Source organism: Plasmodium gaboni, chromosome 12 (assembly GCF_001602025.1).
Source record: "Plasmodium gaboni strain SY75 chromosome 12, whole genome shotgun sequence".
Classification (NCBI taxonomy): Eukaryota; Apicomplexa; class Aconoidasida; order Haemosporida; family Plasmodiidae; genus Plasmodium; species Plasmodium gaboni.
In genome coordinates, this window is record NC_031492.1 from 1,008,039 (window position 1) to 1,029,807 (window position 21,769).

The window sequence follows — 21,769 nt, forward strand, 5'->3', positions numbered from 1 at the left end:
CACACATACATATATATATATATATATATATATATATGTATGTATTTTTTTTTTTTTTTTTTTTTGTAAATTTTAACATGTAAAAAATAAAAATTTTAACATATAAAAAGTAAAAATTTTAACATAAAAAATTTTTTACATTTATATTTTAACTTTTTAGTAAAAAAAAATTTCGCCCTCACACAATTTTTTTTTTTTTTTTTTTTTTTTTTATATACATAACTTGTGAAAATGATTGTGGAATATCTTTTGAATATAAAAAATAGCATTTTGCATTTCCTTTATAAATTTTAAAAATGAGTAATATATTTTTTTGGTTTCTTTTCTACATAAGAGTATATATAAGGGTAGAAGAAAATTATAATAAATAAATAAGACTATAAAGAAAAAATGGACGTTCATAGATAATAAGGAATTTGTATCACTCCAATATGGTGGTTGAACATTATGAAAATAGATATCAAAATTTGAAAAATATTTTTGACAATGATTTAATGTTGTATGAATAAAATATAAGAATGTTTGATGGATTCTTGATATATCTAAATATTCTACTAAGAATTTAAAATAAACATATAAATAATTTAAAAATGCTTTTTTATTCATTATATATATACTATATTTCATTTGTAATTCTAAATATTTTATTGTTTTTATATAAACACTTTCTTTAGATAATTTTTTTGTTTTTATATCTTTATCTTGTTTATTCCATGTTTGTATACAATTAAAAATATCTGGGAAATTTTTATATACAAATTTATTATATATTGTAAAAGGATGTGGAACATTATCATCATCAATATATTGTTTTTCATTTAAAGACACATTTTTTATTTTATGATTATTTGTAGTCTTTTTAATTTGTTCTCTACTATTATTATTTTTTTTATTTTTTATATTATTTGATGAAATGTCCTCCTTTTTATTTCTTTTTCTTTTTCCTGGTGTTGTATTTTGTTTGAGCGTAGTATCATCTCTTTCTTCACTTTGGTTTCTTTCTTTCTTCACTTGGATGGATAAGTTAGAGTTGTTATAAATGGGAGGCATATCTTGTGACATGTCAGATAAAAAATTGGATGATGTAATATCATGGATCTCTTGAGATTCCTCATCAGATTCGAAATTACAAGATGGTGCTGTTAATATATCAGATGTTATATCATTTGAAGAAGAATATGAGGAATAACAAAAATTATTACTATGAATATTATCATTATTGTGAATATTATCATTATTATGAATATTATCATTATTATGATCATTATGATTTATTAACGAGTTTGATTGTGTACCTGTTAAAAAAGATGAAGACAAAGTTGCTGGCAACGAATTTGTTCTTATTAATTTAGGACGTATATGTGAAAGATTTATATTATTTTGTTCATATTCCTTACATGAAAACTTATTATATATATCTTCTATTTTATTATGATCTTCTAAATTAATATTATATATATTATCATGTCCCATAAATGTTTCATTGTTTACTTTTTTTGATACATCATATTGCTTGATAAAATTGGAAACTTTATTTTGTTCTTTTTTATTTTTTTTAACATTATTATAATGTTCTATATCATCTATCATTTTTATGCTATCAATGTTCTCTTTATTAATTTTATGGTTCATGTTGTGTTCATTATTTTCTAGTAGTCGAAGGCTATTATTCTTATATTTATTAGCTTCATTTGTATATTCACCTTGACAATAATTTTGAGAATAATCTTCATTGCTTGTTTTTATTTTTTTTGTTTTTCGTTCTGATAATAATAATTTTTTCAAGTCAAAATTATATATGTTAAAAAAGTTTCCATATGTAAAAACATTTCTCATTCCTCTTTTTTGTATTTCTTGTAAGTTATCAGATAGATGTATATTTTTATTATATAAATAATGTTGTCTATCTAAATGTGTGCTAAATATTAAATCATTACATTCTTTATTCATCTTTTTTTTCTGACATAAAAGATCGTCAAAAAAAGGAGAATTTATTTTTTCATCTTTGTAACCTGCCCATCTTAATGTTGTTCGTCTATCACAATGATGATCATTATAATGTGAATATTTATAAGGATATTCTAAATCGGAATTGTATTCATCATAAATATTATTAAAAATAATATTATCACAAATATTATTATCATAAATATTATTATCACAAATATTATTATCATAAATATTATTATCACAAATATTATTATCACAAATATTATTATCACATATGTTATTACCACATAAGTTATTTTCTTCGTTGTCATTTTTTCCTCCTCTCAAATCAATATCACAATACAATGACTTATCATAATAAATATTATTCAAACGTGATATAAGTGTTACACCATTATTTTGAGATATATTATCATATAATTCAATAAATCGTTCATCTTTATCTTTTGTCATTAGATTTCTTCTTATTAAGAATATACTTCCATTTTTTAAAAAAATATATATACACATGTAACTATAAAAAAATGATTTTTTTCTATATATATAATCATATATTAAATCATATCCATTTATATTTTTATTAAAAAATTCAGTTATATAACTATTTTTTCCTAATAATTCATTTTTTGTTTTCATTTTTTTCTTTCCTTTTTCATCATTATCTAAAAGATTTATATCATTACTTTTTTTTGATACTGGCATACGTCTTAATATATGGAATTGATTATTATCATTACAAGATAATAATCTTGAAGAATTTGTTATATTTATATTATTCTTAGTATGACTTAAATAAGAATTATATTTAAATTGTGCATATTTTTTATTATTAATTTTTTTTTGAATTTTCGTTTTTAATAATGAATTACAAATACTATAATTATTATGATTCAATGTATTTTTTTTATTTATATATTTTTTAATATTATTATAATATTTACAATGATTCCTTTCATATATATTATTATTACATTCATATGTATTATTATTACATTCATATGTATTATTATTACTATTTTTTTTTTTATTTTTTTTTATTTTTTTTTTTTTATTATTTAAAAATGTAATTTGATTTAATCTAAACTTATTATGATCATTAAACAGATGTGTATTCATATTATTTAATAATAAAGAATTTTCATTTTGATTCATATAAAATGTTATATATTTTATTAATTTTTTAATTTCTTTAATATTTGGTTTATTTTTTATTATATTACTTTTTTTTTTTTTTTTTCCTTTTTCTTTTTCTTTTTTCTTATCATCTATAAAATTAATACGATTGTTTAATTTGGTATTACTTTCGAGTTTATAATTTTGTAATTTCGTTTTTATTTGTGTTTTTTTAGAAACTAAAAATTGATTTTTATAATTTCTTAAATAAACTTTTTGTATGTTCCCTATAGATATATTATTTTCTAACTTTTCTATAATACTCATATTTATAGATTCAACAGTTGTATTTAATTGTGATATATTAAAAGAATATAATAAAGTTATAACAGTATAGTTATATAATTGATATATATAATATAAACCACTTATATTATATATATAAAAAAATATATACATATTACTATTATCTATATAAAATGTTTTTATTATATTAATTCCACATACATTTTCTAAAGGTATAATAAAATTATCTAATAATAATTTACTTTCTAAATTATATATACTTAATAATGATGTATCACATTTATTATTATTATTATTATTATTATTATTATTAGTTAAGATATATATATAATAATTGTCAAATATAAAATTAATCATACGTCCTAATAATTCATCTTCCCATAATATATAATATTTGTTATATATTTGTTTCTTTTTATCTATATTTTTATCTTTATTTTTATTTTTTATTAAAACATCTTCATGTAAGCAACAAATACGACAATTTTCATATCTATTGTCTAATATGAAAATTCTATCCATAAACTTTTTATAATGTATATTATCTATATTATCAGAATTATCTTTTTCTTTTTTAATTCTTTTGTCATTCATATTTTTTATATCATCATTATTATAATTATTATTATTATTATTATTATTATTATTGTTGTTGTGTTTCTTTATATTATTTATTTCTTCACATGGCTCTAACTTATTATTCTTATTAAGCATTTCAGCATGATAATTAGAACCAGATTTTATTACACAATTCTTATTATTTAATATATTATCATGTAACATATCTTGATTACTTCCATATCTATTTTGAACATATTTTCTTTTTTTCATATTATAAGGATAATCATTTTCATTTATATCATTTTCATTTATATCATTTTCATTTATATCATTTTCATTTATATCACTTCCATTTGTATCATTTCCATTTATATCACTTCCATTTATATCATTTTCTTCTTGTTGATAATATCTTTTATAAACATCATGTACTTGCCCTTTTTCTTTCTCCATATAACTTTGTTTAATCATGCTTCTCCTTTCATATCCATCATCTTTTTTTTTTTGTTCTATATTATTATCATTTCTTGATTCTTTAAAACTACACATAAAGTCATCCTTATTTTCTAAGCCTTCACTTCCAAGTAATTCTCTTCTACTATAATTTATATCATCATGATCTCCTTTATCATATAAATATGTATTCATAGAATCATGTTTCCATTTATTATAATCACCTTCTTCTTTTTTTATCAACCTATTTATATTATCTTCATTGGAAATCATTTTTTTCTTTGGATTCTTCATTTTGCTACTTTCAATGTTATTGCCGCAATTTAAATAATGAGCATCAACATGTTCATCATTTTTTAATTTTTTAACACATCCATGAGATTCTTCCTTCATAATTTCATTGGTTTCCTTTTTCTTCATAAGAACATTTTTATCTCCATATTTCTTGTTGTCATATATTTGACGTTCCATATGCAACAAATTGATATCATCATTTGTTTTATTATTAATTACATCGTTATTTTCAACATTAGAAAAGAACATGGATGTATTATTCATATTTTTATTTTTGTTTTTATTATTAATTTCATTTGATGAAAAGAAAACATCATTCTTCTTCTTATTATTATTATGTTTCTTTTCATTTATATTATCTACACTTTTTCTCTTGGATTGTTTTTTTTGCATGTTATTAGAACCACATTTATCTCGATCATTTGAATCATCATGTTTTTCTTTAGAAAGAAAAATATTCTCATTAGGTTCAAAAGTATTGAATACTGTAAATTGTGGATTGAAGTTATCCCATTCAATATCTGAATTATCAGCATTATTATTTTTTTTTTTACTAGTTGATGTATTTTTCTTTTTATTTTTCTCTTCCTTTTTTTCATTTTTTATACATGTTCCTTTATCAGCATCTGAATGTGCATTAGATTCTCCATTAGAATATGCAATAGATTCTACATTAGAATGCACAGCAGATTCGACATTCGAATATATATTCGATTCGATAACACACTCTGCATTACACAACGTTTTAGTGTTTATAGTTATTGATTTATTCATATCTTTCTTCATAGAAGAATTAGAATCCATATTAGATGTTTTATTCAAAGTTTTTGTTGAATTGTTAGGATCACTTGGATTTTTACAGGTAGATTTGTCTATAGATAATGTTTCCATTACAACGTTGTTAATATCTTTATTATTATGATCATTGTTAATATCTTTATTATTATGATCATTGTTAATATCTTTATTATTATGTTCATTGTTAATATCTTTATTATTATGTTCATTATTCACATATTTATTATCATCTTCATTATTCACATATTTATTATTATTATCTTCATTATTCACATATTTATTATTATTATCTTCATTATTCATATCTTTATTTACATTTTTTGTATCCTTTTCTATCATGTTTGCCCTTTCCCTTTTTGATTCCTTCCTTTTATCATTGCTTCCACCGGACTTACTCTCCCTCCTTTTGTCATTTGTAGTACTGCCTTTACTATCTCTTTTTTTTTCATTAGTATCTTTTTGTTTATTCTCTGCCTTTTTTTTGTCAGTTGAATCCTTTGCTTTACTTTCCCTTTTTTTGTAATTGGTATCCTTTTGTTTATCTTTTTTTTCACTTGCTTCTGTTTTTTTATTTACTTTTTTTTTCTCTGCACTTTTATCTTTACTCAAATCAACAACATTATTTACATTTAAGCTTTGATCAATATTAAATAAGGCAAATCCATGATTGTTTTTTTTATTAATATCATCAAACTTAGAAAATGATTGTGTAACTATAGGAATAGTAGATTCATACATATCTTTACCATCTTCCTTATTATAATTATTTCTTATTATATCTAAAATTCTTAAATTAACTTGACTATTAGTTGAATCTAATGTATCATATTCTCTTAAATAATTTGTAAAACTTTCAAAATAATAATCATCATCTTTAAAATTATTATTGAGATTATTCATATTATTATTATTATTATTTATATTATTCATATTACGTGGAGTGTTATTATTAGAAGGATTTTTTTTTTTTTCAATACTTTCTTCGACAACATTTTTTATACTATCTCCTCTAACAATTTCATTGTTTGTCATGTCGTTCATATTTTTTAAAGTATACGATTCATTATTTATTTCTGTTTTTTTTTTAGAGTGTTTATTTGTTTTTCCATCTTTATTACTATAACTACAATTAGTATTACTATTACTATTATTATTATTGTTACTGTTTATGATATTATTATTCATATTATTATTTATTATATTAGTTACATTTGAAATGATCGGTTTACTCATTTTTTTACTTTTCATAGGTTTTGTTTTTTTTTCTGTATTAGGGTCTTCGTCTATACTATTATCGTTGCTAATGCTATTTCTTTTTTCAGATTTGTTTATGGTATTTTTCTTTTTCTTTTTTTTATCATCATCATTATTGTTGTTATTATTATTGTTATTATTATTATTATTATTATTATTATTATTATTATTATTATTATTATTATTATTGTTATGTTCTATTATATTTCCATATTCATCATATAAATATTTAATTTTTGGTGTTATTCTATTTTTAACTTTTTTATCTACATGCTGATAATTCTCTTTGATTTGTTTTGGTTTTACAACCTTAGATTCTACGTCTTTTTCAATAATATTATAATTAGGACCTATATTACTTATATCTATTTTAATATTATAATAAAATGGTCTTAATCGTAATTTTAAAACTTCCAACTGTATTATATATACAGATCCATTAGAAGCTCCTATTACTAATTGATCATATTTTTCTGACCATGTTAAATCCACTGCACATGTCTGTTCTTCTAAAAGATTTTGAATAATTAAAAAACAACGTGCATATTTATTCATTTTCTTTTTTCTTTTTAATATGAGTTTTTTTTTTTCCAAAGAATATTTAGTAATATTTTTTTTGTCTTCATTACCACAAATCATGGTATTTTTATTAATCATATTATTTTTACTATTAATATCTTTTATACATGTTGACGATTTTCTCTTCAATCTCTTCAAAAATATTTTCCAAATTGATATAACCCCGTTGTCACTACACTGACAATACAAACTATATAATTTTTTTTTCTGAACATCGATAAATACCTTTTGTCCTATTTTGGCTAGTCGTATACAACTTCCATGTCCATCTAGAAATATTCTATTCCTATTAATTTTTTCATTGTTTTTTATTTTTAATAAGATACCACAGTTTCTTCCATTATTTGGAATATGAGTAATGCTAGCATATTTGCCAAATGTATCAAAGTAAATATGACGAATAGTAGGAGTATCTATATTTTTATATTTTTTATTCATATTCTCTTCATAGATATAATGAAAATATTCTCTAGCTAAAGGTTGTGGTGCAGTAACAAAATTGTTATGTAAGCCACTTTTTTTGTCATATGTAAAATGACCTACATTATTATGATATATATTATTTGTATTATTATTATTATTATTATTATAATTCATTCCACTTATTACATATTGCTCATCTATATTTGTTTTTCCATTATTCTCATAAAAATTAGCAGAATAATTTTTATTATCTCCAGAGATATTAATTTTTTTCCATATACATGTAATATTATCACTACTTTGTGCTATAATTGAATTATTACTAGGATGAAAACATACACCTTTAATATTTTCTGTAGTACCATTAAAAAATAATTTATGAACGATAATAGATCTTCTTAAATTAAAAATATATACAACACCTTTTGATACACCACATACAACATGTTCATTATCTCTAGACCATGAAAGATCAAAAATTTCTCCATTTTCTGGTATTTTTACACATTTTGTCATTTTCCATTCTTCTTTATTTCCTATTGATGAATATGTTGTACTAATCATATTATTATCATTATTTATATTATTCATATTATTTATATTATTTATATTATTCACATTATTCACATTATTCATATTACTCACATTATTATTATTATTATTCATATTATTCATATTACTCATATTATTATTCATGTTGTCGTTATTTTTTTTCATTTCATCCATTATTTTTTTTTTTTGCAAATCCAATTCATAACACACCAATGTGCCTCCACTATCACAGCTAGCCAAAAAGAGACCATTAAAACTCCAGCGTATCGTATTAATATAAACAAGTTTATGATCGTTGCTTACAAATAATAATTCAATATTTATTTTATTATTCCTTAAAGATTTATCATATAAAGGAATATGATATATTTTTATTTGATGCAAGCTAGAAATTGCTAGTCTATTCATATCACTATGTGCCTGGAAGTCTAAGCTCGTGATCTTCTCATTTTCGGAGTTCAAATTTAGCTTCTCAATATACATCTTTTAAAAGGCCATACATACATACATACAAAAAAAAAAAAAATATATATATATATAATATAATATACATATGTAATATATGTATAATATTATTTATACATTTAATGTATATTTTTATAAATTCACGTAAGAAAAAAAATAAAAAAAAAAAAAAAATCAGAGGGGTGGTGGTGAAGCATAATATTCTTAATTATTACTTCTTTTTAAAAAAAAAAAAAAAAAAAAAAACTACAAAAAAATAAAATTATACATATATATAAAATATAAAATATATAATATATGTTATATATATATATATATATATATATATATATTTAATATACTCATAAACAAATTAAATCACTCATTTTGAAATAGGAATTGAAAATATAATCTTATTCTTTAAATATATATATATATAAAGAAATCTCTTTAAAAATCATTTCACAAATATATAAAAAATATGTACATATCAAAGAAATATATGTAAATATTATATTAAAACATATTACCACATAATACAATAAAAATAAAGAAATATATTTACATATATATTATATATATATATATGTATAATTTTTTAATTGCTATTTTGGTAATATTTATTTTGATGTATTTATTTATTTTTTTTTTTTCTTGCCTTATTTTTTGTAATTCATATTATGTATTATAAATAAATAATATATATTTTAGTGTACTAGAATAGAATATTTATGTAATATAAAAAATATATATATTATAATATATACATATATACATATATATAATAATATTCTTTTCTTTTATTTTCTTTTCTTTTATTTTCTTTTATTTTATTTTCTTTTCTTTTATTTTCTTTTATTTATTTTTTTTATTTTTATATTTTTTTATTTATTTTTTGGGTATATATATTATAAATATTATTTTATAAAAATAAAGTCAAAATTGTGCGTACACTTAGAAATATATATATGTAGATCAATAAATTCAAAATTAATATTACGGCATATTTTTTTTTTATTTTACAGTATTCTTTAATTATATAATATATATATAAATAATATTTTATATTTATTTTTTTCGTCTCCATTTTTATGATCTTGAAAAATAAATAATTCAATTTTTTAATATACATATGTCCTTCATATTTTTTATTCTTAAATGTTTCATTCTTTCTTTCTTTCCTTTATATTATAAAGTTTTTTTTAAATTAAAAGGATACAAAAAAATAAAAAAATAAAAAAATAAAAAAATAAAATAAAATAAAATAAAAAAAATGGAAGATATTTATGTGAAATATATATTTATTTTTTAATATATTTTTATATTTTTTTTCCAGGTTGCACACCACAAAATTATATATTTAATTTTTTAAAAATAAAAATAAAAATATATATATATATATATATATATATATATATAACATATATTCATTTTTATATTCCAAATTTGATATGTAGTTGCTTTATATTTTATGAAAGGTAAAACGTTCAAATATTTTCTTCACTCATTTTTTCATTTTTTTTGTAAGATTTTTTCTTTTCCTTTTTTATAAAATGTTTTAAGCTATCCGCTCTACAAAAAAATTCAAAAGAAAAAGGAAAAAAAAAAAAAAAAAATTTATATATGTATAAACAATAGTAAAAATAAATGTATACACACATATATATATATCATATATATATATCATATATATATATCATATATATATATAATATATGCATTACTTGTTATTTTTTTGTTTTATATTTTTTACCCCTTATGTAATGAATGAGCCTTTATAGTGTCTTCTTTTAATCCATACGATATATTTGTCTTCTTGTCCTTCAAAAAAAAAAAAAAAAAAAAATATACATATATAAATAAATATATATCTACATATATATATATATATATAATATATGATTTATATAATCTTTATATATTATTTATATGTGTGTAATATTCATGTACCCTCTTGGTTGGTTTTATATATTTTTCAAGTTCATCCTTCAAAATTTTATTTCTGTTTTTTATTTTGTTGGCTCCTTCATTTTTTTTTAACTCTGGAAATTTTACGTGTTTACAAATATAATAAGAACGTTCCTATAATATAAAAATTTAAACAAATAATTAAATAAATAAATAAATAATATGTATGAACAAAAAGGTTTACACTATTAAGCATATAAATATAAATATATATATATATATATATATTTATTTATTTATTTATTTTTATTTTTTACCCTTAATTCCTTTTTATGATTTTCAATGAGACTTTTTTTTTCCTCTTGGATGTCAGCTACAGTAACCCCTTTAGCATCTTTAAAAAAAAAAAATAAATAAATAAATATTATAAAATTTATATGTTTTATGTGAATAATGATTTACGTGCTTACCGTTTTGTTCTTCGTTTAATTTTCTTCTTATGTTATATGTGTGCTTATAAAAACGACCTTCTTCATCTTCTACAAATATAAAACATAAATGTGTAATTATATATATATATTGAGAATTATCATGTAATATAATTTTCATAATAAAAAATATTTATCGTTTTAAAATATATAAATAATACCAATATCTATATTATTATAAACACTATTAATTTGATCTTTTAATTCTATATTTTCTTCACAACCTTCATTCTGATTTTTTAGTTTCTGCAATAAAAAAAAGAAAAAGAAATATATATATATATATATATATATATATATATATATATTGTAATATGATATATATATTAAAATATAAATAAATAATTATATATATTTTTTATTCTCCTTCCAATATGCTACATATATATATATATATATATATATATATATTTTTATTATGTACCTTAAAATACTCAAATCGTTCATCTTCGTCGTCTTTTATTTTATCATCACATGAATTATATGTTGACACATATTCTTTTAATTTCTTATACTTATCCTTTTTAATTTGTTTGTTTTTTTCTTTCTTTTGGTTGCATATATATTCTTCAAAACTGGTTAAATCCTACAAAGAAAATATATATATATATATATATATATATATATATAAATAAATTTATATCTACATTTTTTCATATATTAGTAAATCCCCTTTTTATATTGATTATTTTTCTTACATCTTTGAGCTCAATAATATCCTGAAAAGAAAAAAAAAAAAAAAAAAAAAAAAAAAAAATATATATATATGTATATGAATATGTATATGTGTATGTTCATTTTTATATACATTCCTTATATATATAAATATATATATATATATTTTTTTTTTTTTTTATTACGTCGTTCTTTTCCTCTTTTTGTTGATCATGAGCATTTCTATTTTTATTATGCCTCAACAGATTTAAACTCTACCAAAAAAAATGAAATTATACATATGTATAAATGTATATATGTATGTATATAGACGCATATTTTATTTTATAATTATTTTTTTTTTTTTTTTTTTTTCTTACATTTTTTATATTAAATGTGTTAAAAAAATTCACTTTACGAATTTTCAAATATTCTTTATGTAGATTCTTCCATAAGTGGGATATATTTATTTCTTCCTTCTTGTAAACATGTATACCTTCATACAGCTACGACAAAAATAAAAACATATAAATATAAATATAAATAAATATATATATATATATATATATTTTTATTTTTTACATTTTTGTTTATAGGGAATATATAATTATTTGGCACATTCTCAATATAATTTATAAATGTATAACCTCCAATTGCTTCTGGGATTTTAAAAAGCATATTTTCTGTCTATAAAATAATAGAAATAATAAAATAAATTATTTAAAGTATATATTTTTAAATATGTAAAGGAAATAATAAGTACATGAATATATATATATATATATATATATTATAATTTATTTATTACTTTTATAATATCCTCATCGATTTGTTGGTCATCCAAATTTACATATACTTTTTTCTCCATCATCCTGAGAATTAATATTTACATAATATAAAATTAATCGAACATTATAAAATATACATTTATATATATGTATATATATATATATTTTTTTTTTTTTACTTTGTATATTTGTTGTATATTATATTATAATTCATAATGTTGTTATCTTCCTTTTTCGATACATATTTAAACCGAAATGTAGGAAGTTCATCTGCTGAATTATTTATTTCTATAAGATTATGACACTCATTATTATTATTTAAAACATTGTTATTTATATTATATGATGGATCCTCTATTTTATTGCAATTTATGTTGGTATCTTTGTCTGCTAAAAAAAAAATATTACACGAAGAACATAACTTATATATATATATATATATATATATATATATATATGTGTATATATTTAATTTTCATAATTGTAAAAAAAAATTATTCATTTTTTTTTTTTTTTTACCTTCGTCATCTTCCTCTACCCAAATGAATTTCTCCTGATCCTCAGATATATCCGATTTTTTCTACACAAAAAAATAAAATAAAATGATAATATATAATTAAATTACTTTAATATATATATATATATATATTACCCTATATTTTTGAATCTTTTCAAAAACATTTTTCTGTTTTCTTTTCATATTAGCTTTATTCGTAGGTATAATTAAATCTGAGTACTCCTTTGGAATATTTAAAACTTTTTCTTGTTCTCCTTTTGTTTTTATTAAATTTGTTTGTCTTCTTTTTTCTTTCAAGAGTTTTAAAATGGACTTTTTATTTCCTTCCTCAACCTATGAAAATATATATATATATATATATATATGTGTATATAATTATGTATTTTATATATACAAGTCCATTTTAATCATATTTGTAATTATATATATATATATATAATATTTAATTTTTTATTTATTACATTTGTATAGTTAAAATGTTTATGTTTAAGTAAATAATTATACATATACATTAGAGCAAAGTGAAAATAATTCACCTTCTCAATTGTGTTTCTTAATTCTTTTCTGTCACTTTCCTTCCTCTTTGTATAAACCTTGCACATCTATAAAAATATATATATGTATATATATATATATATATATATATATTTTTTTTTTTTTTTTGGTTTATGCATACACGTGTGTATGAAAATAAAATATATTATTCATATGTTAGATTCAAATATATAGACAAATAAGCATAAAAAGAAATTATTTTTTATTTTTCATACGTTGTAAAATCCAATCATTAACCTTGTGAAGTCTGAGAAATCAGGCTCACCGGCATATTTCTAAGGAATTAAAAAAAAGATAAGATAGATAAATAAATAAATAAATAAATATATATATATATATATATATATATGTGTGTTTTCTTTTTTTTTTTTTTTTTTTTGTTCTACTTGTAGAAAACGTTTGCACTTATTTTTTTGATAACACGATCTACACGTCTGAAGCGAAAAATAAATAAAAATTAAATAATATTAAGGAGATATATACAATAATATATATATATATATATATATATATATATATATATATTTATTTATTTATTTATGCTTTTATATTTTTACAATAATTTCTGATATATTAAAAAAGTGTCTCATTCGTTTTGAAGAATTAACGATTTTTTTTGGAGAAATGGCAGTTTCGATTAAAACACTAAGAAAAATAAAATAAAATAAAAACATGTATATATATATATATATTTATTTATTTATTTGTTCATATTTCCATTACGTGTTTTTATCCTTGAGTATGACTGGACACTCTAATTTTATAATTTCTTCAAAAATTTTGATTTTTTCATTTTTTAGTTCCTGGTTGTCTTTATTTAAATAATTCAAGAAATCTTTAAGTTCAAGTCCTATGCTTGAAAACCATATGGATTTCTTCAACTATACAAATAAAAATAAAAATAAAAATAAAAATAAAAACCACACACATAATATATATAAACACCAACGTGTGAAAGTGTATTTTCCATATTTGTTTTTTATTATTTTTTATTATTTTTTATTATTTTTCTCTACTTGAACTTTATTCTTAGGATCAGTACAGGCGCAACATATGATAGCGAATTTTTCAAAATTTGATAAAAAGTTTATACAATTATTCAACAATAATTGTTCATCTTTTATTATCTGAACATTATTTAACAACAAATTTTCATTATTTTTTATCTCAAAATTATTTATAACCACTCGACTATAAAAAAATGCTTTTCTTAACTTGTGTAGATTATTGTATTTTATGATGTGGTTATTAATTACATTCATCATTTTTTTTTTTTTTTTTTTTTTTTTTTTGCCTTTTCTTCTCTATTCTTTTTCACGGCATTATAATAACAAATATGTGCAAAATTTTTACATAAACATTTAATAAATATAAAATATTAATATATATATATATATATATATATATTATATATATTGTTTATTATTATTATTATTATTATTTTAATGTTTATATTTTTGGGGTTCTCTAAAAAAAAAATGTTCTCCCTTTCTTTTTTCTCACATTTTTAAAGACTACATATTTTTAGCTTATATATAAATGTAATAATATATATATATAATATAATATTTACTTTAAAATAATATTAATATAAACTTATATTTATTTTACATATTTTATATATTTTTTTTTTTTTCTATATATTTATATATAGGTAGGTAATATAAGAAGGAAGAACTAATATTATAACTGTTCTTTAATATATATATATATATATATATATATTAATATATATATTTAATATATATATTTAATATATATAATAATATTATACATTTGAACTACCAAAATAAGTATGCATTTTCTTAATTTTATATATAGTTAAAAAATATATACATATTTTATAAATAGAAGTATTGTAATTATTATTTTTATTTTTTTTTCTTTAATTATTTTATAATTATGTTATCTTATTTTTTTGTATAATCCTTATATAATTGTTTTGGTTTTTATTTATGAAAAATTAAATATGTAACTATAAGATATATTTTTACATATTTTTATATATTTATATTTTATATGTTATTATATAAAAGAATACTTATTGTGACCATTACTTTATTAATATATATATATATATATATATATATATATTTATATTTATATTGATATACTTATTTATATCAACCTACATACTTCCTTATATTAAATACAAATAATGCTTTAATGGATATAATTGAACTAATTGAAAAAAGGAAATTCAAATATATAGAAAAAAATGTAAAATTAAAAAAGCTGCAAAATTTTTTTTTCTGTTTTTTAAGATATAACAATTTGTATAAAGGCAAACACAAATACGTAAATAAAATATGGAGACGTTTAATAAATGAGAATAATTATTTTAATAAGTGCAAGGAATTTTCCTTTGTTAATTTTCAATATATTTGTGAATTTGTATTAAATGTAGTATCAAAGGAAATAAATACTTGTCCATATGAAAAAAAAAAAAAAAAATATATATATATATATAACGAAATAGATCAAAATGAAAATAATACAAACATTAATAAGATTGTGCACATTTTTTTAATGCAATTTTTCAGAGTTATAGAATATCATGAACATGATGTTTTAACAAACGAACAAACTAATGAATATCTTATAAGTGATGATATTAATTATAAGATACAACAACAAAATGAATTTGGTCAAAATATAAATAACACAAAACGTGATGATAATATAAATTCATATGAAAAGAATTATATTCCTTTTTTAAAAGATACATATATATATAATAATAGCTACATTAGTAAAGATTTTGAAATGTTTTCAAAAAATTTAATAATTTTCAATCATAATAATGAATTTGAAATATTGTTTAATATTATTCATCCACTTATATATAATACTTATATATGTAATTTGATTATAGATAAATTAAATTTGTCTAATATAGATATTAATAAATCCTTTTTACAATATATGCTTTATTTTTTATATTATATTTATGACAAACATAAAAATGTCCTCTTCTTCTATTATATGATTTATAAAACTTTTAAGAAAATCAAAAAAAATATAATCAATCATCAAAATATATTAATTGAATGGAAATTTATAAAATATCTTAAAAACAAAAATATTAATATCATAAATAATTTTAAATGCTTAAGAAAATTTTTCTTAAATATAAGTGATAAAAATACTATTACAAATTTGGTAAATATTGTTTTCTCATTTTTACATGAACAGTTAATCCAAATTAGTTCAAACAATTTTGAGTGCAATTATTTATCTTATCATCAGGAAAATAATTTATTTGAATTTTCATTCTATGTATATTTGTCTTTACAAGACTTATTTCATAATTGCAATTCGGTTTTTAATTTGGACATTCAGCAAATTAAAGAATTAATTCGAAATGGAAAATATGCGAACAATGAACCAAATAAAGAAAATGAGAATCATAAAAAGGATGAGGAACATAAAAATGATGAGGAACATAAAAATGATGAGGAACATAAAAAAAATGAAGAAGATCATCAAAATGTAAAAATCAATCAAAGTGAAAAGGATGATATAAATATACAAAATGTACAAAACGAAATGTTTGATATTTATATGGTTTTATATTTTATTAATAAAAGTAATTGTAATAATTATGTGAAGCTAAAATCCATTTTAGCTGTTTTTATAAAATGGCTAGTTATATCACCTGACTTGTTCATGCAAAATGAAGAAAAAAAAAAAAAAAAAAAAAAACACAATGATGGTGATGAAAATGTAAATGTAAATGATGAGGCAATAAATGGATTAGAAAAGAGCGATAAGAATATGAATGACAATATGGATGACAATATTAATGACAATATGAATGACTATAGGGGCTCCAGTTCTTATTGTAACTCCTTTGTTGAAATAAAAGATGTGATAAAAAATATTGTTATAAAATGTAAAGATGGAGAGAGAGATAACATTAATAATAATAACTTGGATAATAATAAGATTAAAAATAGTTGTGAAGAGGATGAAGAAAATGATAAAAAAAAAAAAAGAAGTGAGAACAAGAATATATTTAGAAAAAATATGAATAAGAATATAATGAATTTTTTAGAAACTAATGAGAATTTATTGGATTCATTTTATTTAGAAAAATTAAACTTTTATCATATAAATTATTTGACAAGATTTATATATATATGTTGTTATAATATTATAAATAATGAAAAAGAATATTTGATAAAATATGATTCGATTTCAAATATAGAAAGAGAATATAAATATAATTATTGTGAATATAGTGATGTTAATTATTATAAAAATTATTTATCAGATAATATATGTAATAATAATATTATTACGAGTAATTATATAACAGTTGTGTCTATTTTAATTCATATGAATATTGTTAATATTCATGATATATGGAGTGTTTATTTATTAAAATTGATTGAAAATAATTATTTTTTCAACATATTAAATTTTTTAATATATAAAAAGAAAAAAGTTCTTTTTTATTTAACCATATCAAGTTTTTTAAAAATTAATTATGAATTTGTTTTGTATTCTTTTCCTATATTTACAGATCAAAATAAAATTAATGAGGATATATTATTTTCATATGTAATAGAAGATGGAAATATAAATAATGATTTATATTTTTATATGTATTATTATAAACATAAACTAAAAGATATATATTTTAATAATATAAATGTGTTAAGAAATAATATATTAAAAGAATATATATTTAATGAGAATCGTATGTTAGATATTTTAACTTTTTTTTCAATGAATATAACAAAATATATAATAAGATTACCTTTAAATATTTTAAAATATATATTCAAAGAAATATTTAAATATTTATCTAAACCTATTCATGATGTTAAGAAAAGTATTAGTGATTATTTTCATAGCATGTGTTTAAGAATAATATATTATATATTTGAGCTTATTTTTAATATATCAACATATATATATTATAATTCTAATGAAGATATGGACATAAATATATATCATAAGAAGTTTTATATTTATGCGTTTTTTTTCAATTTAATAGATGTTTATATAAAATTTGTGGAGAAATATAATAATAAAAATAATACATATATTCCTTCTTTTTTAAATTATCAATTAATACAGGCATTTCTTTTATTTTTTAAATATTCTTGGTTTTGTAATTTGTTAGTAGGTGAAACGTGTGATGTGTATGAAAATGATCACGACACTTTAAAGGGATCCTATAATATGTTAGTAGATGAATCATATGACATAACTGATAGATATAAACACAAATATAAATATAGATACAAATACAACATGTTTGAATATAAGAATAAACATATGGTTGATATCCCATCCTATATTAATCATCACAATATGAGAGGACATCTTTTCAATAGTAATGAAAAAATTAATAAGAATAAATATTTCATAAATGTTTGTAGTGATAATTACATAATGTGTAATAATATAAATTATAATGAATCATGCTTGTCTTCTAAATTATATAATATAGAAAATTTTAATTATTTTAAAAATTATTATTCTCAAAATATTGAACCATATATTATTACAGATATTAATAATGAAAACGAAAAGGAAGATACATTTAACATTATTGATAAAAAAAAAAGAGAATATTTCAATGAATATTATTCGAATTATATAATTTATATTATTATAAATTTTATTCAAAATAATAATATTAAAGTTATTTGTTATTTTTATACTTTATTAATGTATTGTATATCAAAATTACATTTATCTAATAATTATAGATTTAAAGAAATTAATTATTTATTTATTTTACATATGTTACCATGGAAGACGTCTCTTCATTTTAGTATTAAGGATAGTCACTTGAGTTGTTTTTTTTTTCAAAAATTTTATGAATGTGTTCAAAATTTATTACCAGAAATAATTATCGAACATTTTCATGACCGTTGTAATATTCCTTCCTTGTCATTCCAAATGGATGCTTTAATAAAAAGTTTTAAAAATGAAAATATAAATAGAAGCTTAAAAGAAAAAGTAAAACTAAATATCCATGAGGTGTTTAATAAAGAAGAGAATGAAAATATATATAAGCATATACATATGGATGACCATAAATATTATAATAGTGATGGGAAGGATTATATATATCCAAATAAATACAAAACATATGATACCAAAAAAAAAAAAAATGTAGAAAGTAATTGTTTTCATGAATTAGATAAAAAAAATATCGAAAAAATGAATTTATATGAACAAATAATATATGGAAAACATATTATAAAAAAAATATTTTTTTTATTAGATGATTCGGAATGTCATATGGATATAATAGTAACATATTTAAATAATATTTTTGATAGTAGTTTATTAAAATATAGTTTATTAATAAATACATTTATACATTTATATTTTTTAAATAAACCAAAGGATCAATGTTTTGTTGAAAATAATTTTATTGAAATGATTCAGAATATATTTGATGAACAAGCATGTTCTTATTATATTTCCATATTTCAAAATCCTCTTAACTTTTTTTTAAAAGGTACAAAGAAATTTTATGAAGTATTAGTTCATTATGATTGTCTAGATAATTTAATATCTTTTATATTTACAAAGTTATATAATTATTTGTCTTTAATACCTCCGAAAATATCACCAGATGATTTTCTTCCTTTAAATGTAGAAGATATAACTTCACTCCAGGAGACGGCTGTTGCTCAATTTGTAATGAATTTGAAAAGAGAAGAAAAAAAAAAAAAAGAAATAAAAAAGGAAATAAAAAAAGAAATAAAAAAAGAAATAAAAAAAGAAATAAAAAAAGAAAAAAACAAACAAATGGAAGAAAAATATACCATTGACAATAATACAAATGAGGAAAAGTGTGTAGATAATAAAAATATTAAACCCGACGATACTACAGATCAGTTGGCTAAATCAACAGATTTCATTTTTGAGGACTTAAATTTTTTCTTAAAAAAAATGGATATATTTGTAAAAACATTTAATATAAATTCGTTAAACAGTATTTGTGAATCAGGCTTTAATTCCAAGAGTGCTTTTTTTTTATGTTTTTATATGACTCCATCTATTTTTGCTAACATTTTTTATTATTTAAATAATAACATAACAGCTATAGTTAATGAAAGTTTTAACCTGGAGGAAAATATAAAATATTATGAACATGTTCATGTAAAAAACACAGAATATACTTTAGAGCCATATAACATTATAGATAAAACAGTTTTTTATTTTCAAATTGTTGTTTTTTATTTAATTATTAATACAAATAATATTTTAATGGATAATTCAAATTATTTAGAAAATGTCTGTTCTTTCTTTTCAAAATGTCTAAAAGTAAGTCTAAAGGAATATATAGACAAATTTATTATTACAATAACACCTATCATGTTACAATTTTTTTATTTCTTTCCATCCTTTATTCCTTCAATTATAACAACCCTGTCTGAGATACCAAAACATGATAATGAATTTTCAAAACACTTGACAAAGCTTGAAAATAAACTTAAGATAATATTGGAATGTTCTTATAAATATCTCAATAAGGAGGATTCATCATAAAAATGCCTGAATGGTACATGCAAATTATTTATGTATCAAAATAAAAATAAAAATAAATGAACAAAAAATGGCTATTTTGTATGATATTATAAATATATATATATATATAGATATATTTATTTATATATTTTTATTTTTTTGTTAACAAATTACCTGAATTGTTCATAAAAAAAAAAAAAAAAAAAAAAATTGTTTATGTGATACTATATATAGATCTTTTTTGAATTCAATCTGTTTTTTTTTTTTTTTTTTTTTTAATTTTTTATAAATAGGATATATAATTATTATTTTATAATGAATTGAACAGTTTATATTTTTTTATAAATAAGTATATGAATACGTAAAAAAAAAAAAAAAGAGAAAATGAAGAAAATCCACAAAAATTACAACTATAAATAAAGGGGATATTCACAAGGGATTTTTTTAATAAGGAAAAAATTAAAATATTAAAAAAAATTAAAATATTAAAAAAATTAAAATATTAAAAAGGAAAAAATCAAAATTCCATATGCACATATATATATATGTAAAAAAAAAGGATAGGGGTACGGCATGATATAATACACATATATTATATGATACACATGTATGTTTATATATATATATAT

At 18.6% G+C, this 21,769-nt stretch overlaps 3 protein-coding genes across 3 annotated transcripts; 1 reads left to right on the forward strand and 2 right to left on the reverse strand.

The window, feature by feature from the left end:
* Window positions 1–210: 210 nt before the first annotated feature.
* PGSY75_1228800 (hypothetical protein) lies at window positions 211–8,766 on the reverse strand (the record flags this gene model as incomplete). The annotated part of the gene is made up of 1 exon (XM_018786863.1): window positions 211–8,766. The coding sequence occupies one exon, from the start codon at window positions 8,764–8,766 to the stop codon at window positions 211–213; it is 8,556 nt and encodes a 2,851-aa protein (XP_018640728.1).
* Window positions 8,767–10,214: 1,448 nt separating this feature from the next.
* PGSY75_1228900 (hypothetical protein) lies at window positions 10,215–14,902 on the reverse strand (the record flags this gene model as incomplete). Its single annotated transcript, XM_018786864.1, has 21 exons — window positions 10,215–10,299; window positions 10,481–10,548; window positions 10,678–10,809; window positions 10,953–11,029; window positions 11,106–11,174; window positions 11,285–11,369; window positions 11,548–11,709; window positions 11,822–11,842; window positions 11,984–12,052; window positions 12,158–12,283; window positions 12,360–12,464; window positions 12,586–12,649; window positions 12,745–12,955; window positions 13,085–13,145; window positions 13,218–13,415; window positions 13,544–13,684; window positions 13,853–13,912; window positions 14,024–14,071; window positions 14,195–14,282; window positions 14,361–14,518; window positions 14,654–14,902. The coding sequence occupies 21 exons, from the start codon at window positions 14,900–14,902 to the stop codon at window positions 10,215–10,217; spliced, it is 2,277 nt and encodes a 758-aa protein (XP_018640729.1).
* A 901-nt stretch (window positions 14,903–15,803) lies between these two features.
* Window positions 15,804–21,161, forward strand: PGSY75_1229000 (putative membrane protein; the record flags this gene model as incomplete). Its single annotated transcript, XM_018786865.1, has 1 exon — window positions 15,804–21,161. One exon carries the CDS (start codon window positions 15,804–15,806, stop codon window positions 21,159–21,161), a length of 5,358 nt encoding a protein of 1,785 aa, XP_018640730.1.
* Window positions 21,162–21,769: the final 608 nt, after the last annotated feature.